Source organism: Pteropus medius, unplaced genomic scaffold (assembly GCF_902729225.1).
Source record: "Pteropus medius unplaced genomic scaffold, Ma_sr-lr_union100, whole genome shotgun sequence".
In the NCBI taxonomy this organism is placed as follows: domain Eukaryota; kingdom Metazoa; phylum Chordata; class Mammalia; order Chiroptera; family Pteropodidae; genus Pteropus; species Pteropus medius.
Genome location: NW_024351735.1, coordinates 4,119,037 through 4,135,868, shown reverse-complemented (window position 1 = coordinate 4,135,868; position 16,832 = coordinate 4,119,037). Strand labels below are relative to the sequence as shown.

General features: G+C 42.5%; 1 protein-coding gene across 8 annotated transcripts in view; it reads left to right on the top strand.

Annotated features, from left to right (window-relative positions):
• Positions 1-16,718, top strand: part of DLC1 (DLC1 Rho GTPase activating protein) — a 352,000-nt gene extending 335,282 nt beyond the window's left edge. For 7 of the 8 annotated variants that reach the window (XM_039846495.1, XM_039846497.1, XM_039846498.1 and 4 more), the window contains 11 exons: positions 1,580-1,643; positions 3,685-5,108; positions 5,546-5,722; positions 8,269-8,428; positions 8,549-8,747; positions 10,321-10,534; positions 12,005-12,119; positions 12,676-12,894; positions 13,717-13,934; positions 14,687-14,860; positions 15,603-16,718. In XM_039846495.1, coding sequence (XP_039702429.1) covers positions 1,580-1,643; positions 3,685-5,108; positions 5,546-5,722; positions 8,269-8,428; positions 8,549-8,747; positions 10,321-10,534; positions 12,005-12,119; positions 12,676-12,894; positions 13,717-13,934; positions 14,687-14,860; positions 15,603-15,723 — 3,085 coding nt within the window. In that variant the 3' untranslated portion in view covers positions 15,724-16,718. Of the gene's footprint in view, positions 1-1,579; positions 1,644-3,684; positions 5,109-5,545; positions 5,723-8,268; positions 8,429-8,548; positions 8,748-10,320; positions 10,535-12,004; positions 12,120-12,675; positions 12,895-13,716; positions 13,935-14,686; positions 14,861-15,602 lie in introns of those variants that run through there. The other variant, XR_005649379.1, reaches the window with a different exon arrangement.
• Positions 16,719-16,832: the final 114 nt, after the last annotated feature.

Below are 16,832 nucleotides of genomic sequence, written 5' to 3'. Positions count from 1 at the left end.
CCTCCTGGGTCTTTTTTGTTAGACTCTAATCCAGAGTTTGTGAAGTAAGCCCCGTCCCACATCCCCATAGGCCTCCATGCCTAGTAAACTTGGTTATAAACACCACTCAACCGTTAAAGCCCAAATGAAGTCAAATGGGTATTTGGTTACAGGTTTGATTAATGAAACCCAGACATAAGACTAACTGTAACCATTCCGGATTCTTCAAATCTTGAAAACATTTGAGAACTAAAACACTATGAGTATAAGTCATTTAAGTAATTGATGCCCCAGGGACCTTATATCCACTCACTTTTTCTTAGTTATTTGTTTTCTTTCCCTCCTCATCAACAGAATTTTCCTGAACATAGGTGCTCCGGGTTATCTTTGTTTATTCTATAAACAGGCTACCATGTAATCTATGAAATCAAAGGCAGTCTTATCAGCAGGCAAAAATACTTTCTATCCTCCTGCATGTCAAAATTGTTAGACAAGTTGCAAGAACAGGATTAGAAACGTAAAGCCTTGAAGAGGTCACATGGTCAGTTTGAATTTGTGTAAATTAAATGCTCTTATCCTATGAAACGGAAGAATTGCAATTATAGGAAAAATTGGAAGATTGATGACACAAGACTACAGATACCTTAAAGGTTCATTTGAGGAAGACTAAGTAATGATCTTCTGGTGAAAGACGGGCTGTCATTCACACTTTTACATATCATTTATTCCTGCATATGTAAAGGGTTTCTTTCTTCAGCTATTTCACTATTTCCCAGTGAGGGTTGTTTTTTTTTTTTTTTAAGAATTTTATTTTCAATGAAACTAAGTTATTTCCCTAATACTAAATTAACTGTTTGGCAAAGAGGGGGAAAAGTATTGAAAGTTACAATATGGCTCCTGTTCCAAAGAAGAATCTGATTCAAGCGCTTATTTTTGAACTCTAGAAGATTTTGATCCTTGAAGCTTCAATATACAAGTTTTTTAGTAATCATTTGCACTATTTCTGTGACTATACCAAATATTATTCTGTACTACGCAGAAAGTTATAAAAATAATAGGATATTAAAGAGGGCTTAAGTTTCCTTTATGTATAAGAACTCAATTTTTAAATAGGCATCTAAGATTATTACTTGTTGGAGATAACTAAAAAATGTATTATTTTTAAATATGAATTTTAATGAGATAAAACACAGTGTTTATTTTACCAACAGCTCTGCTGGGTTCCTTGGTGCTGTTACTGTTTCTATGAAAAGGAGACATCACTGGCTTTTATTTCTTGGCATGTATGGAGCTACCGAATGGCTCAAACTAGGAGTCATTGAGAGTTGTTTGCTCCGTGAAAAATAAGAGGCACCTGGCAGTTCTATACATAGCAGTGTGCCATTTTATTATATAATAGTAACATTAAATTTAAATGAAAAACCTAAGAAATATAAAGGTATTTTTAAACTCACTTTTTAAAGACGTTTCTAATATTCTTCTATTATAGATATTAATGGATTCAAAAAAATTATTAAACATGTCAGCTGTTTGGGAAAAAGTATTTATCCACCCATCAATGATGTCCTATCTTTGTTAATGTTATTTCTTTGCTCTGTAGGCGTCTAAATACTTTAAACAAATGTGCGGTGATGAAACTGGAAATTAGTCCTCATCGGAAGAAAGTGAGTATATAAAATGTATAATAGCATGGGAGGAAAAAGTGTAGACCAGAAAATGGATTATGTATTTTATAATAGGTTTTGGTTTTCAAACTCTTATCTCCTCGTTCCCCAAACATCTACATGTTTAATGTTATTAATCAGTCAAGTTTACCAAAGACTGTGTAGCCTTGTGTAACCAGTAGCTGCAGCCAACAAATAAATGGTGTTTTTCCTACTTTTTTTAATTGAGATATAATTGACATATTATATTAGTTTCATGTGTACAGCATAATGATTCAATATTTTATACATTGTGAAATGATCACCACAATAAGTCTAGTTAACATCCATCACCAAACAGTTGCAAATTGTTTTTTCTTACGGTGAGAACTTAAGATCTCCTCTCTTAGCAACTTTCAGATATGCCAGTACAGTGTTACTAACTATGGTTCCATGCCATACATCACAGCCTCGGGACTTCCTTGTTTTATAACTGGAAGTTTGTACCTTTTGAGCCCCTTCTTTCATTTCGCCCACCCCACACCTCCCACCTCTAGCAACCACCAGTCTCTTTGTCATCTCTGAGTTTTCCTAGTGTTTTTGATCTGAACAAATCATATATTTTGCCTTGTTAACTCAGTGCCTACTCCATATTAAAGGGGTGGGGCTTAAGGCATCCCACTGGATTTTCCATCGCCCCCTACAGAAATTATAATTAAAGTTCCCATAGTAAGTATGTTTCAAAGCTGCAGAGGTTCAACTGAAGGCTGGCTTTGTAGGATAGTGAACGAATAATAAGAGTTTTGAAGGGATGAAAGGAATTGGGAGAGAAGGGAGAGCAGGAAATCCCACACATTCTAGTCAAATGGTGACACATAACTGAATCGGTTGGTATTTTCATCTATGTATGAAATGTGAGGACCTTTTATGAGATCTTAAGAGAAGAGGTGGGTGTAGTACTAGGAGTGAGTGACACAAATTAGAGTAAACAGAAATAAGTTTGGTTCAAGAACATACTTCTGACTGTTGAGAGCACAAATTTTAATTATCCTGGAGTCCCTGACCTGCAACAAGTTGCTTTCTTGGGGGAGTTAAACCTTTTAAACAAATGAACTGGAACCTCAACACCCACTGAGCTGTGGAGAGGAGGCTACAGGTCAGCGTTTAATGCTCTCAACTTGTCCTGTGAAACTTGGGCCATATGATATTTTCCACACCAGTGGGAAAGATACGCGTCATACGGAATCTTGCCTTTTGATAGTTCACCTGAAAGCCTCAGATGCAATAGCCTGTGTTATAGCATAACCCCGAGTCCTGCCCATTCGTCAGGCATAATCAGCAAAGATGTTACTTAGTGTTTGTCAATGTCACAAGCTGTCAGGACTGGGTATTTGTGAAGCCTCTTTAAGTTGCCTGGAGCATGTCTGAGGTTGAAACTTCACAGGACACTTGTGGCATTAGTTCTAGATCCCGTGTCTGGTGGGGGAAGGAATGACAAAGAACAGGTTAGAGGATGAACAGTATTGAACTAAAGAGATGTGATGGCTTACCTTGCTTAGTGTCTCTGTTAGTCTGTTGGGAGATCTTGTGAACTTTTAGGGTAGCAAGAGACTTCAGTTACCGCTCTTCTTCGTGTTTGAAAGCTACCTTTTTAATTGCAAAAGAGAATGTAAACACACACTGTCAAGAGACAGCAAAGTTGGAAGCAGAGCAGAGGGAGTTCTACCTATTGCTGATTCCAGTTCAAAATATTTTGCATGCCTGGAATTTTCACAGATCGCAGAGGTTTTCTCTGTGGGCAGTTAAGGAACAGCCTATAGGTCCCAGGGTTTACATAAAATAACTCTTATTTAGCTTGAAACACTTGGTCAGGCTTTCTCCTGTTACATTCTTTTACATACATCATTATTTCTTTTTAATAAAAAAATAAATAAAATATACAGGGGAATTAACCGCGATGGTGAATAACTAGCATGCTCCTGGCCCCCGGGACCTCGGTGCATGTCCTGCTTCCTGCTGTTTGCCAGTCCCCAGGTCGCATAGCTTTATTCTGTCTCTGCAGAGTGAAGATTCAGACGAGGATGAGCCCTGCGCAATAAGTGGCAAATGGACTTTCCAGAGGGACAGCAAGAGGTGGTCCCGGCTTGAAGAGTTTGATGTCTTTTCTCCAAAGCAGGACCCAGTCCCTGGGTCCCCAGAGGATCCCCACCTGAAGAGCGTCCCAAGCCATGAAAGCATGCTGACAGACCTCAGCGAGCACCAAGAGGTAGCTTCTGTCCGAAGCCTCAGCAGCACCAGCAGCCTCCCCGCCCATGTGCCCCACAGTGGGGATGCTGCAACACCGCGGACTAACTCGGTCATTAGCGTCTGCTCCTCCTCCGGCAACTTTGTAAGCAACGATGACTCTTTCTGCAGCCTGCCTTCTCCCAAGGAACTGTCCAGCTTCAGCTTTAGCATGAAAGGCCACGAGAAAAACAAGTCCAAGACGCGCAGCCTGCTGAAGCGCATGGAGAGCTTAAAGCTCAAGAGCTCCCACCACAGTAAGCACAAGGCGCCTTCCAAGCTGGGGCTGATCATCAGTGGGCCCATTCTGCAGGAGGGGGTGGACGAGGAGAAGTTAAAGCAGCTGAACTGCGTGGAGATCTCTGCTCTCAATGGCAACCACATTAACGTCCCCATGGTACGAAAGAGGAGCGTTTCCAACTCCACGCAGACCAGTAGCAGCAGCAGCCAGTCTGAGACCAGCAGCGCCGTCAGCACGCCCAGTCCTGTCACCAGGACCCGGAGCCTCAGCGCCTGCAACAAGCGGGTGGGCATGTACTTAGAGGGCTTTGATCCCTTCAATCAGTCGACATTCAACAACATTGTGGAGCAGAACTTCCGAAACCATGAGAGCTACCCAGAGGACACAGTGTTCTACATCCCAGAAGATCACAAGCCTGGCACTTTCCCCAAGGCCCTCTCCAATGGCAGTTTCTCTCCCTCAGGGAGTAACAGCTCTGTGAACTGGAGGACTGGAAGCTTCCACGGCCCCGGCCACATCAGCCTGAGGAGGGAAAACAGCAGTGACAGCCCCAAGGAACTTAAGAGACGCAATTCCTCCAGCTCCATGAGCAGCCGCCTGAGTATCTATGACAACGTGCCGGGCTCCATCCTCTATTCCAGCTCAGGTGACCTAGCTGACCTGGAGAACGAGGACATCTTCCCCGAGCTAGATGACATCCTCTACCACGTGAATGGGATGCAGAGGATAGTCAACCAGTGGTCAGAGAAGTTTTCAGATGAGGGAGACTCTGACTCAGCCCTGGACTCGGTCTCTCCATGTCCGTCCTCCCCCAAACAGATACACCTGGATGTGGACAATGACCGAGCCACACTCAGTGACCTGGACAGCACAGGCAACTCGCTGAATGAGCCTGAAGAGCCCTCGGACATCCCAGAGAGAAGAGATTCTGGGGTGGGGGCCTCCCTGACCCGGTCCAATAGGTAAGAGCTTTGTTCTCTCTTCAGACTGGGGAGGGACTGCTTCTGCTTGCTGCATAAGGGAAATGGCATTAAGTCTGGCATCTGTAGCAATGTCAGTACCTAAGAAAGAGGCAGGCAGGGAAATCCTAACATCCAGAAAGAGTGGATATTGTTTAATGGGTACAGATTTTCAGTTGCAGAATATGAAATAAGTTCTGTGGATGGATGATGCTAATGATTGTACAACAGTGTGAAGGTACTTAGCGCCCCTGAACTATATGCTTAAAAATGGTTAAGATGGTAAATTTTATGTTATCTTTGTTTTACTGGGGGGGTGGGAAGTCGAGTCCTCTCGGTCCCTGAGATAGGATGCCAGAGAGCAGCCCACTGCTGTTTCTGTGTCTACCTATGAGAAAGCCTTAACTCACTGACTTGCCCTCCTCGCTCTTCTCTCGCAGGCACAGGCTGAGATGGCACAGTTTCCAGAGCTCTCATCGGCCGAGCTTAAACTCTGTATCACTGCAGATTAACTGCCAGTCTGTGGCCCAGATGAACCTGCTGCAGAAATACTCACTCCTGAAGTTAACTGCCCTGTTGGAGAAATACACACCTTCTAATAAGCATGGTTTCAGCTGGTAAGAGTTCAGACTGCTCCATAAACTGTAATTGAAAATGTTTTCGTTCCGGTCCTGAGGCTCTTCCAACACCGAGTGTATAACAATTCTATCCTTTTACTGTCTTTAGTCTCCCATCTTAATGCAATCAGTCTCTGCTTTCTTAAGGCAGAGTATCATTTGATACTGCTTAAGTCAGTTTAGCTTTAGGGAACTACCTTTGGGGTTGGTTGGTTGAGTTTTCAGCTCTCTGAGTGACAAATCGCCAGTTTATGGGGTGAGAATGCATTACTCTTCCATAGAGTTGTACAGGTGCTCCCTTCCCAGTGGTAGGAACAGCCTACCATAGGTAAATATATGTAGAGTATCAGATCATATTTTGGAAGGAAGGGAGGAAAAATGTTGTTCTGATCAGGGGTCCCCAACCAGTCTATGGCCTGTTAGGAACCCAGCCACACAGCAGGAAGTGAGTGGCAGACGAGTGAGCCAAGCTTCATCTGTATTTGCAGCCGCTCCCCAGCGCTAGCATCACCACCTCAGCTCCACCTCAGATCATCAGGCATTAGATTCTCGTAGGAGCACCGTCCCTGGTGCCAAAAAGGTTGGAGATCACTGGTTTAGGTCTACAATGTAATGAGGCCAACTTTGAAATGCTTGATGTACAGTTTTTAGAAATCATTTTTGATGTGACTATAGCATCACTCAAAAATCTACCTGTACTGAAGATTTTAGGTTATGTGTTTTTCCAACAAAGACTCTTAAACAGTGATTAATAAATTTAAGGAATTCTCTAAGATGTTAGAGACTAAAATATAGATGAAGATAAAATGTATTGGATGAACTGCCTGTAATTACTTTAGAAAATATGGCCCTTCCTGTGTATAGCTGGTGGGCTGGATGGATCATGGATGTGACCTAATATGTGCATACCTTTATTTTTCACTGTCAGTGCAAAGCAGAGAAATGACATCCCAGCGCATTTGCAGTGTCAGCTGGATATCCTGAAACCTTTTCACTACTCTGAGTGTTTATTATTCAATTGCACAACCAGAGCTACTTGAGAGAGTCAGTCAAGTAGCCTAACTGCTTTTTCTCTCTCTGGCTACCCCTCTCCTCAGGATTCATAGTGAGTTTAACTTCAGCATCAAAGTACCTCCTGTTCAAAGGCTGTTATTATGTGAGCCCTGCTAAATACAGAAGTTGTTTGTTCTGAATGACAGAAATAAGTATGGACCGGTTGATCTCCACATGCTTCAGATTCTCAGCGGAGATCGTAATGTGTTCCTTGCACATTCCACTGCTCGGCTTTTCTCCCCCAACAAAGCGAGTATTATGCACATTTATAGCCGTGATACCATATACTTAACTGTATGGAAATACAAATTTGGCTCTGCGTTTTAGTTTTACCTTTCCTAGAGCTATAAACAGTGCCATGTCGTGGCTATTGGTAAGCATTCAGAAGTCAAAGTGGTCTGTCTCCTGCCGTGTGGAGAGTCATACTTTCCCGGCTGGCTATTTAAAACTGCATATTTTACATTCTCATTTCTGAGTTGCCCACCCCCTTCCCACCAAACCCTCAAGAATCTGGAAGTCCACAATACTTCTTGAGTCCCGGTCAGTTTTTCCAGTGAGTCAAAACCAAACGTAAAAGCCTTGCATTGTGCGATCCATGGAGTTGGGAGAAATTTTACGCAAAGTTTTTTCCTGTCTGGCCTGGCCCTATTTTGTCCCATTCAGAGTGGTCGTTTGTAGAGCTGAAAATTCTGCTTGACAGCGTTAAATGCATGACACTAATTTCCAGCTTTAGCGTGTACTGCTGGGGCTGGACCTGGTTAAGGGAGCCTGGGCTAAGCTCACAGAACCCTCATTGTTCTTTTCCATTTTCCTTTACACACCTAAAGATGTTATATTCTCCGGGGTCATCAGCTAGAGAATTTATTTGACTTCGGGTCATTAGGTTGGCCCCTACTGTTGAGCTGTCGAGTTGGTTTTTCTTACGTTGGACTGACTTCACGTATTTGCTACTTTCTCATCCAGCGTTACCTGATCCTTTTAACCCTAAATACTTTGGATCTCATCAAGAGATTAGAAATTATTCTTGTCTATATTTCAAGATCAACAGGAACTTGTTTTTCAAACTCTGTCGCAAAGTTCCTAATTACGTGTTATTTTCTTCTTCTGTTCCTTGCTGTGCCACCATTTTTTAAGGAAGCCCATCATCTCCCATCCTCAGAGTTAAGAGCAGAAGGAGAATTCTCAACTGAAGAAGTGTGACTGGACCTTACAGCCCCAACCCTTAGAAGATCTAGAACAGCACTGTCCAGTGGGACTGTCTGGGATGGTGGGAATGTTCTAAATTTGCAGTTCAGTATGGTAGTGACTGGCCACAGATGGCTAGTGAGTGCTTGAAATGAGGCTCATACAACTGAGGGAATGATTTTATAATTTTATTTCATTTAAATTTAAATAGCCACCCTGTTAGTACAGACCTAAAGCCCACAGGGTTTACCTGCGGAGATGGACCAAAGTAGACCGGCAAATCCCCAACCGCTATTTTCTTTAAACAGGGCTGTGCCCAAGTTCATGAAAAGGATCAAGGTTCCAGACTACAAGGACCGGAATGTGTTCGGGGTCCCTCTGACGGTCAATGTTCAGCGCACGGGGCAGCCCCTGCCCCAGAGCATTCAGCAGGCCATGCGCTACCTGCGCAACCATTGTCTGGATCAGGTGAGAGCCACCGCCCACAGGTCCCACTTGATCGTGGGAGCTCAGATGCATGCTTCTTTTGCTATTTCTGTAGTGAAAAAGTTGCTTTCGTCTTGACGGTTAGAGTTTTTCTCCTAACAGGTTGGGCTCTTCAGAAAATCGGGTGTTAAATCCCGGATTCAGGCTCTGCGCCAGATGAACGAAAGTGCCATGGATTGTGTCAACTATGAGGGACAATCTGCTTATGATGTGGCAGACATGTTGAAGCAGTATTTTCGAGATCTTCCTGAGCCACTAATGACGAACAAACTCTCAGAAACCTTCCTACAGATCTACCAGTGTAAGTGTTCTTTGATCTTCGCACTGTTGCCGGTGGGGAAGAGGGGGACCGCTGAAACTTGTAGCTTCCTTTGATGCCGTTCTTTTGGACCCACGTGATGACCTCTTGCAAACATATGTCATCAATTTCTTCCTTGCCTCCTTATTTGTGGAACGGGTTTCTGTATACCCGTGAAATAAAGCAAAAATAAATTTCCCTTATCATCGTTCTCTAATAATTACTGAAGCAATCGTCTATTTTTACCTTCTGATCCCGGAGCTCATTCTTCCATTCGTTTCTAGAACATGGTTATCTAAGAAGCTTAAAAGAGCAGGTACCAAGATCTCCCTCTCTGCCTTTTCCATAGAAATTTCATTTGCTTCACATCTCAGCAGCAGGGCCTGTTGTGTTTAAAATTTCACAGGTGCCTGTGTGTTTTATCTTGCTGTAAAATGAATAATCTTTTTCTGTTATTCATCTCAGCTTCTGCCAGAAATACTTGAGAAAACAATACCCATGCCCTTCTCACTTTTAAGTAAAGCTTAAAGCAAACAGTTGTCTAAATTAATGATCAAGATCAGGATTATAGCTTTTACAGCCTTGTGTTTTTCTTGGCTCATTGTGGCATTACAGCAGTGTAATTTGAAAGCAGCTTCTCTTAGTGCTCAAATTGTCTTTAGCTGGCGCATTGGACTTTATGAGAAATGGAGCCGGTCTGGATTATTTCATTATTTGTTTCATCCTTTCAGATTTTATGAAAACATAGGTCACATTTTCCCCACCAAGGTATTTGTTATGTGTTGTAACCATGGAGCTGTTTAATCAGTTTGTCCTATGGAGCTGCATTTGAGTGACTTGATTTTTCCACCACATGCCTTTTTTAAAGAAAGATTTGCCTGGTAAAGGAGACCTGAAGGGTGGGTTCAGCATTTTTACATATGTATTAGTTTATGGGTCTAGTTCTCAAGCATGTATTTTTATAATAGCCTCTCAGTAGGCTTTCTAAAACATAAAGAAATTAGTAGCTGAATGTGTCTGCTGTTTAACTTGACTGTATGTTTGAGCAGCTTCCTTTTCCCATTTTGAGAATGAGCAAATCACTTAAAATTATGAGAGTCTCCATCGATACTGAATATTTTGTAGTAAAAACTAAAACTCAGTTCTTATCATCGTATACATATCTTAGATAAGGTTTTTCATTGAAACTGAAAAAAAGTATAAGGGTATAATGTTTTTTAGTAATTGAGAATGGTAAATTAGGGATTTCTCAGAAGCATTTAGAAAAGAAAAACGTATTCTGTAAACTAAAAGAACAGGCCTCATCTGGAGTTGAACTCTGAGGTGGATTTAGGAGTATATTGGCATTGTGGGTGTTTAAAATATTTTAACTCCTCCACAGGCAGGAAATACTTGAGGGCAGTGACGCTGGTGGCAGCCCTAATTTCTTCCATATTAACCCTGAGTACACTTTCTGCAAGTGCTTGTTCAGTACTGGGCTGAGGTCTTTGATGCTGATGTGTTTGCTTTGGGACATTTCCTTGCAATGTACATGGAAAATCACTGAATTGATGGGGAAAATGCTGGTGTTGTGCAGATGTGCCCAAGGACCAGCGCCTTCAGGCGATCAAGGCCGCCATTATGCTTCTGCCTGATGAGAACCGGGAGGTTTTACAGACACTCCTTTATTTCCTGAGCGATGTCACAGCAGCTGTGAAAGAAAACCAGATGACTCCAACCAACCTGGCCGTGTGCTTAGCGCCTTCCCTCTTCCACCTCAACACGCTGAAGAGAGAGAATTCTTCCCCAAGGTACCGGTTAGAGGAGACGTGCCTGTGCAGGGCTCCGTTCTTCAGGCTGAGGCCGCCTCCCATTCCTTTTAGGGTTGTTGGATTCCTACTTGAATCTAGCAAAAGGGAGCTGGACCTCCTTCCTTCACAGCTCACGCGCCTCTCCTGCCCTCCTCTCTCCTTTCTTCTCATCCCTGAAAGTCTAGTCACAACCAAGTTTGGGAAGATAGATTAGAATTTGGGCTTTGCCATGGGAGGTGTTTACTCCAGTGCTCACCAGTGCCCTCTGTAACGTTGTCATGATACTTTCTGCCAGCAAAGAACATGGATTTACCGACGTAAACAGTTGGATAGGGGGACAGGCGCCCTGCTGCCTTGGCTTCTTCATGGCCAGGAAAGCTGAGCTCCTGGCCTGTGCTGGCGGTTGAAAGGAAGTAGCCTAGTCTATAAGAACTAAGGATAAAGTTGAGTCTCCAAGTTCGGACCTGGTCTAAGCCAATTGTTTATAAAGTTTCTCCTTAGATGTATACAGGATGGGAGTGGCTGTAGAAGAAGTCGGAGAATCTAGAAAATAGCAAAGGCCGATATTTGTTCAGCATTTATTTTCTCCCAGGTACAGGATTGTACCCTTGACATTCATTAAATTCTCACTTAATCCTCATAGCAATCATAGAAGATGAAGATACTGTTAGTATCTGTTCTACATAAGAGGGAAATGAAACTGCAGGAAAGGTCAGTTAAGGAACTTGCCCTTCTCTGACAGGAAGAAACAGCAGAGCCAGTTGGAGCTTCTGACTTATGTGACTATCTCATGTAAAGCGGCGTGTGTGAGAAAGGAGTCACTAACTGGACTTCACCCCACATGCCAAATACATCCAGCTAATCCTGTTGACAAATATTTCTTCATTAGACGCATGAGGCCTAGTTGTGCTAGTTGAAGAAAGCATTGCTTCTGAAAGCCATGCAGAGCTTAAACATCCTTTTAACTAGTTCTAACCATTGAATGGGGCATTCCAGCTTTAATGGGATAGAGAACAGATAAGATTAAGGCAGAACCTTTAGGAAACAATAGATTTCCCCCTCACCTTTGGGAGGGCGTCCTGTTTGTTTAAACCGGGAAGAATAGGGACACTATTTACCCCAATGTCCAATGCCTCCCACCCACGCCTGGCTCTTCCCTCTTCTCTGCCTTTCTTCCTCCCCACCGTACAGAGACCTTACAAGCTGCCCTATTTAAATAGGAACCTATTTAATGTGACGACTTTAAATAGCCTAGATTTCATTGAAAACAGTCTCTTTCATGTTTTTTTGTATGTTGTCGATAAAGCTGAGAAATTCTAGTGACCAAAGTAAAGCTCTCTCGAACCCCTTAATGACAGACAGGCTCCCGTGAAATGGTTTTTTCCTCTCCTGTGGGTTTCCTCGACTAACACATTGATTTGCAAATATATAAATATTTGAATCTTTCTCCTCCTTATTTCTTCTGCCTAGGGTAATGCAAAGGAAACAAAGTTTGGGCAAACCCGATCAGAGAGATTTGAATGAAAACCTTGCTGCCACTCAGGGGCTAGCCCACATGATTGCGGAGTGCAAGAAGCTTTTCCAGGTGAGGAGTTGGGACATTTTGTTATTTGTTAACGATAATGCGAATAGGGATGAAATCTTAGATGCAGTATTTGTTCACGTCTTACCAAAAGATCTCTGCTCCAGCTGGAGATTATATGCATAGCCCAAGAATGTCTTATTTATATATATTATAATGTACGAGTTCACTGCAGTTAGTATGTTTAATAAAATTGCCTACCGCCACACACCTTTACTTGACAAAACAAAGGCAACAAATGATCTGAAATGAATTCTGTGTCTGAGAGACGTGCCTTCGTCAGCATAAGCCTTGTTTTAGTCGCTTAACCTCCTACCGTAGCTTTCCAAGGAAGAGTACCTTACACAGTAAGCTTTGCAGATACCTTTATGAAGATAGTTCGTACCCTCGTGCTACCATGTGGGGTGGGAAGGGACACCCCTCCATCTGTTGGAAGCGGAGAGATTGGACTGCCCGCACTGCCTCGAGGCTCCAGTCCACTGTTTCTACCCTGACGTTTTTGTTGATGGACTGCAAGAATGAGCCCAGGCAGACTTTCAGTCTCTCGTGTCCCTCACAGGTTCCTGAGGAAATGAGCCGATGTCGGAATTCCTACACCGAGCAAGAGCTGAAGCCCCTCACTCTGGAAGCATTGGGACACCTTTGTAATGACGAGTCAGCTGACTACCAGCACTTCCTCCAAGACTGCGTGGACAGCCTGTTTAAAGAGGTCAAAGAGAAGTTTAAAGGCTGGGTCAGCTACTCCACGTCTGAGCAGGCCGAGCTGTCCTATAAGAAGGTACGTCATCTCCCTGTTGTCAGACAGTTGGGTTCCAGTGTCAGGACTTGGGTTCGTCAGCAGTGAGACATTTTGGCCCATACAGCTCTCCATGGGGATCTGTTGCCTATTCCCGGGCTTGCAGAGTGGGACAGCCAGGTGATTCATAGTCCCCAGCTAAGAGTGGAAACCAGCCCAGTGAGAACACTCATCTAACACTCGTCAGAGGAATCCAGCCACCTAAAGCAATCCTCTGGTTCTGCAGAATCACACTAGAATTCCTGGAATGGTTTGCTAATAGATCAGGCCTTAGGGCATTTTATGACATGCTTAGGTTTTTCCATAATTTGGTCAGAATCCCCTTGCGCTCTCCTGTGTTCTCAATCACTCTGCTTTTGGCCTTTAAATGAGCAGGAAACTCTGCAGGGAGAAATTAACTTGTTAGGACTGAAAGCCCCTCCAGGGCAGATGCATGTTGTATGGCTTAGCAGGACAGATCCATAGGAGGTATCTGTTGATACTGTCCCAACGACCTTGAAAAGAAATAAATGAGAGCAGTCTGGATGGCCATACGGGCTTTGGGGTGCAAATAAACAATCTTACTTTATGGCACAGACCCTCATGTGGGTCCCAGGAAAACAGATGGAACAGGTTTGACCTGAAGTGCCACTAGCAGTTCTGTTTACTTCCTGGGCTGCCCTTGAATATACTCAAAGATGACGGCCTAATAAAGCCACAGATAATCACTAGCCTCCATACATATGACCGTGCACCCAGCCAGAAATTCATCTTGAGAGTCTGTGTGTAAATTGTCTTAGCGCTGAAAGCATGCCCTTTTTTCAGATGAGCGAAGGGCCCCCACTAAGGCTTTGGAGGTCCACCATCGAAGTCCCTGCCATGCCTGAGGACATCTTAAAGCGCCTGCTGAAAGAGCAGCACCTTTGGGACGTAGACCTGTTGGATTCGAAAGTGATTGAAATCCTGGACAGTCAAACTGAAATTTACCAGTATGTCCAAAACAGTATGGCACCCCATCCCGCTCGGGACTACGTTGTTTTGAGGTGAGAACGTCCAAAGTGATTATTGTGGTAAGGATGAGCCTCTATGCCACTGAATGTTATAAGATGGTAAAATTATTTAAAATAGAACATATGCTTCCAGAAAAGTGTTGAACTCTTCCAAATATGGAAAATATGTCGGCATTTATTCCAAGAGTTCAAAATGGTTTGAACTCTTTTGGAATTGAGCTCAGAAAGAGAGGCACATTCTATTGAGTATTCTCATCAGTAGCAGATTCTTGCCCCTTTTAGGATAATTTTTTTCTATAGAAATAGCTAGTGAATGCCTAAGCCAGGAAGTAACATTTGGGTTCCAAGTGAGCTGTGGTTAAAGCTGATTTATATCTAATTCATAATTCTCTGGAGACATTATTGAAAGAGGAATTTCAAAAATCTTTGATGAAATGTCACATCATTCATCCTGAACTTTTCCAACAGAGCAACACTCATTTGGATGTTCACATTCTAATACATTTGTGAAATATAAAAATGGTTTTCTGTCACACTTCAGATTGGTTCCCTTTCAAAGAACTGACTGTGTGAGCACATACACCCACTCTCGAAGTGGTTATGTACAGAATCATTCATTCAGGAGCCCTTGCACAATTGTTCAGAGGCTATCGTCTACCCAGGGCTGAGTCATACAGCATGGCCACCGATCCTGTCCCTCAGCTCTCTCCTCTAAGCGTGAGGCTTGTTTTAAACTTGGCTTCCAAGAAATTTCATTTTTCCCCCCTCTGGTTTTGTCTCTGTAGGACATGGAGGACTAACTTACCCAAGGGGGCATGTGCCCTTTTACTTACCTCGGTGGACCATGACCGGGCACCTGTGGTGGGGGTGAGGGTCAATGTGCTCCTGTCCAGGTATCTGATCGAACCCTGCGGGTCAGGGAAATCCAAACTCACCTACCTGTGCAGAGCTGATGTAAGGTACGTTCTGAGTCTGCTTTTTGGCATGGTGAAGGTCATGAAGAAGATTGAGACTTTTTTATCTAATGCAAAAAATGGCTTAAATGAATGCATTGTTGTGTCTTGGTACTCAATGAAGAATGGTGTTTATTAAGTAACACATTTCTGGGTCTTTTGGCTACCGCCGTCTAATTTTGATCCTTTAGAAAATGTGCCACTAAAGCAATTTGCATGTGGTGGTTCTGCCGTAAATTTAAAGCTACAAGAAATGAGAGTTTGAACTAGCAAACAGATGTTTCTTACTTTATGTATTCAAAGATGTTTGAATAATGTGACATGCCCTTTTAGTAATTAATCTGTGTGCCATAGATCAGTAGGTATTCATATCGGAAAGTTAGTGAGATGCAGCAATACAGACAAAAAAAAGAACCTTTGAAAACTTTCTCAAGTGGCTCTCATATTAAATAACTTCTCATTGACATCTTTACATCTGAGTTCTTCTCCAAGTATCTGTGTGCTCTGTTTTTGTTATATAGGCCAAAGCTTTCTCTGAACAGTTTCACTCAGCATCTGTACTCAATATGTTATTTCTTGAGAAACTTCTAATTCCAAGTGTGTAATGGAAGTGCCAGAAGACTACCTTGAGTAAACTTTACTTACCCATTTTGCTGAATAAGAAATGGAAGTGTACGCGAAACTCCCGTCAGCTTATTTCAGGCCCTTTCAACTTGAATAATTTATCTGCTTTTCCTTTCTGTTCCAGGGGCCACATGCCAGAGTGGTACACAAAATCTTTTGGACATTTGTGTGCAGCTGAAGTCGTAAAGATCCGAGACTCTTTCTGTAATCAGAACACTGAAACCAAAGACACCAAATCTAGGTGATTACTGAAGCAGAGCAAGTGTGTCCACCGTCTGGGCATTTGTTTCTAGAACCCTTGCCAGTCCTTAGAAGAACGGGTTCTGGGTCTGATCCTGAAACAAAACTATAGATTGGAGTGTAGGAATTAACTGTAGCGATTTGAAACATTTTTAAAGCTGCTTCCTGTTTGTTTAAGGTCTATGTTATAGGCCTTGACTGGAATATGTAAGACTGTGCAAAAAATATATATATATATTCTTACACGAATTGCTTCTGAGAAGCAAAACTCTATAATTACATTACGGAAGATGATGAAGATACTTCATTCTCTTGTGATCCTGGTGTACGTGTACCTATGTCATTGTATATGCAGCGTGTTGAGGGACTGGTGTATCCACTGGAATAGTTGGTACTCTTTGACATGTTTTCTCACTGAGATGAGCAAAGAAAGGTTTGCACAGAGAAGTGTGTGTATGTGTGTTTGTTGCTGGTCGAATGGCATAGCTGTATAAGTCGGGATGCAGTGTCTGGCACACTGAGATGCCTCCAAGAAGGATATTGATGCATCGGGTTCAGTTTAACCTGGAATATCTGACTGCCCATGGATCCATCCAGAAAAGGAACCTACTCGTTTTGAGGGGTTGGACAACCCGTCCGTGCCCATTTTTTTTCCTAAGTTACTAAACAGACTCTTCCATCAACCTCTTCTTTACCTTTAAAGTGATTGTAGTAAATTTACTCCAATATCTCATTTCAGACACAGTTTATCTCACTGCAAATATCGATGTCATTTTTAAACAGGATATATTAATTAAGGAATGAAAATTCCTCCTTACTAGTTCCAAAACACAGTTAAGATTTAGTTTTTTTCTAAAGCTGAGATGTAAAAACTGAACACTCTAACATTTACTTGTGAATCAAGCATCAAAACAGTTTACCTGTCTGAATTCTTTGCATTTTTATGTTTATAACAGAAACTCTTTAAGACACACTATGTATGGGAGCATAGGAAACTGTTTCCTAAGGAAATCCCTGTAAATCTAACCCAACCACAAAAGTTGTTTGTTGTTGTTTTTATTAATGGCATTTCTGAAAGCTGAACATGTTTAATTGCATTTGCCCTTAACAGCAA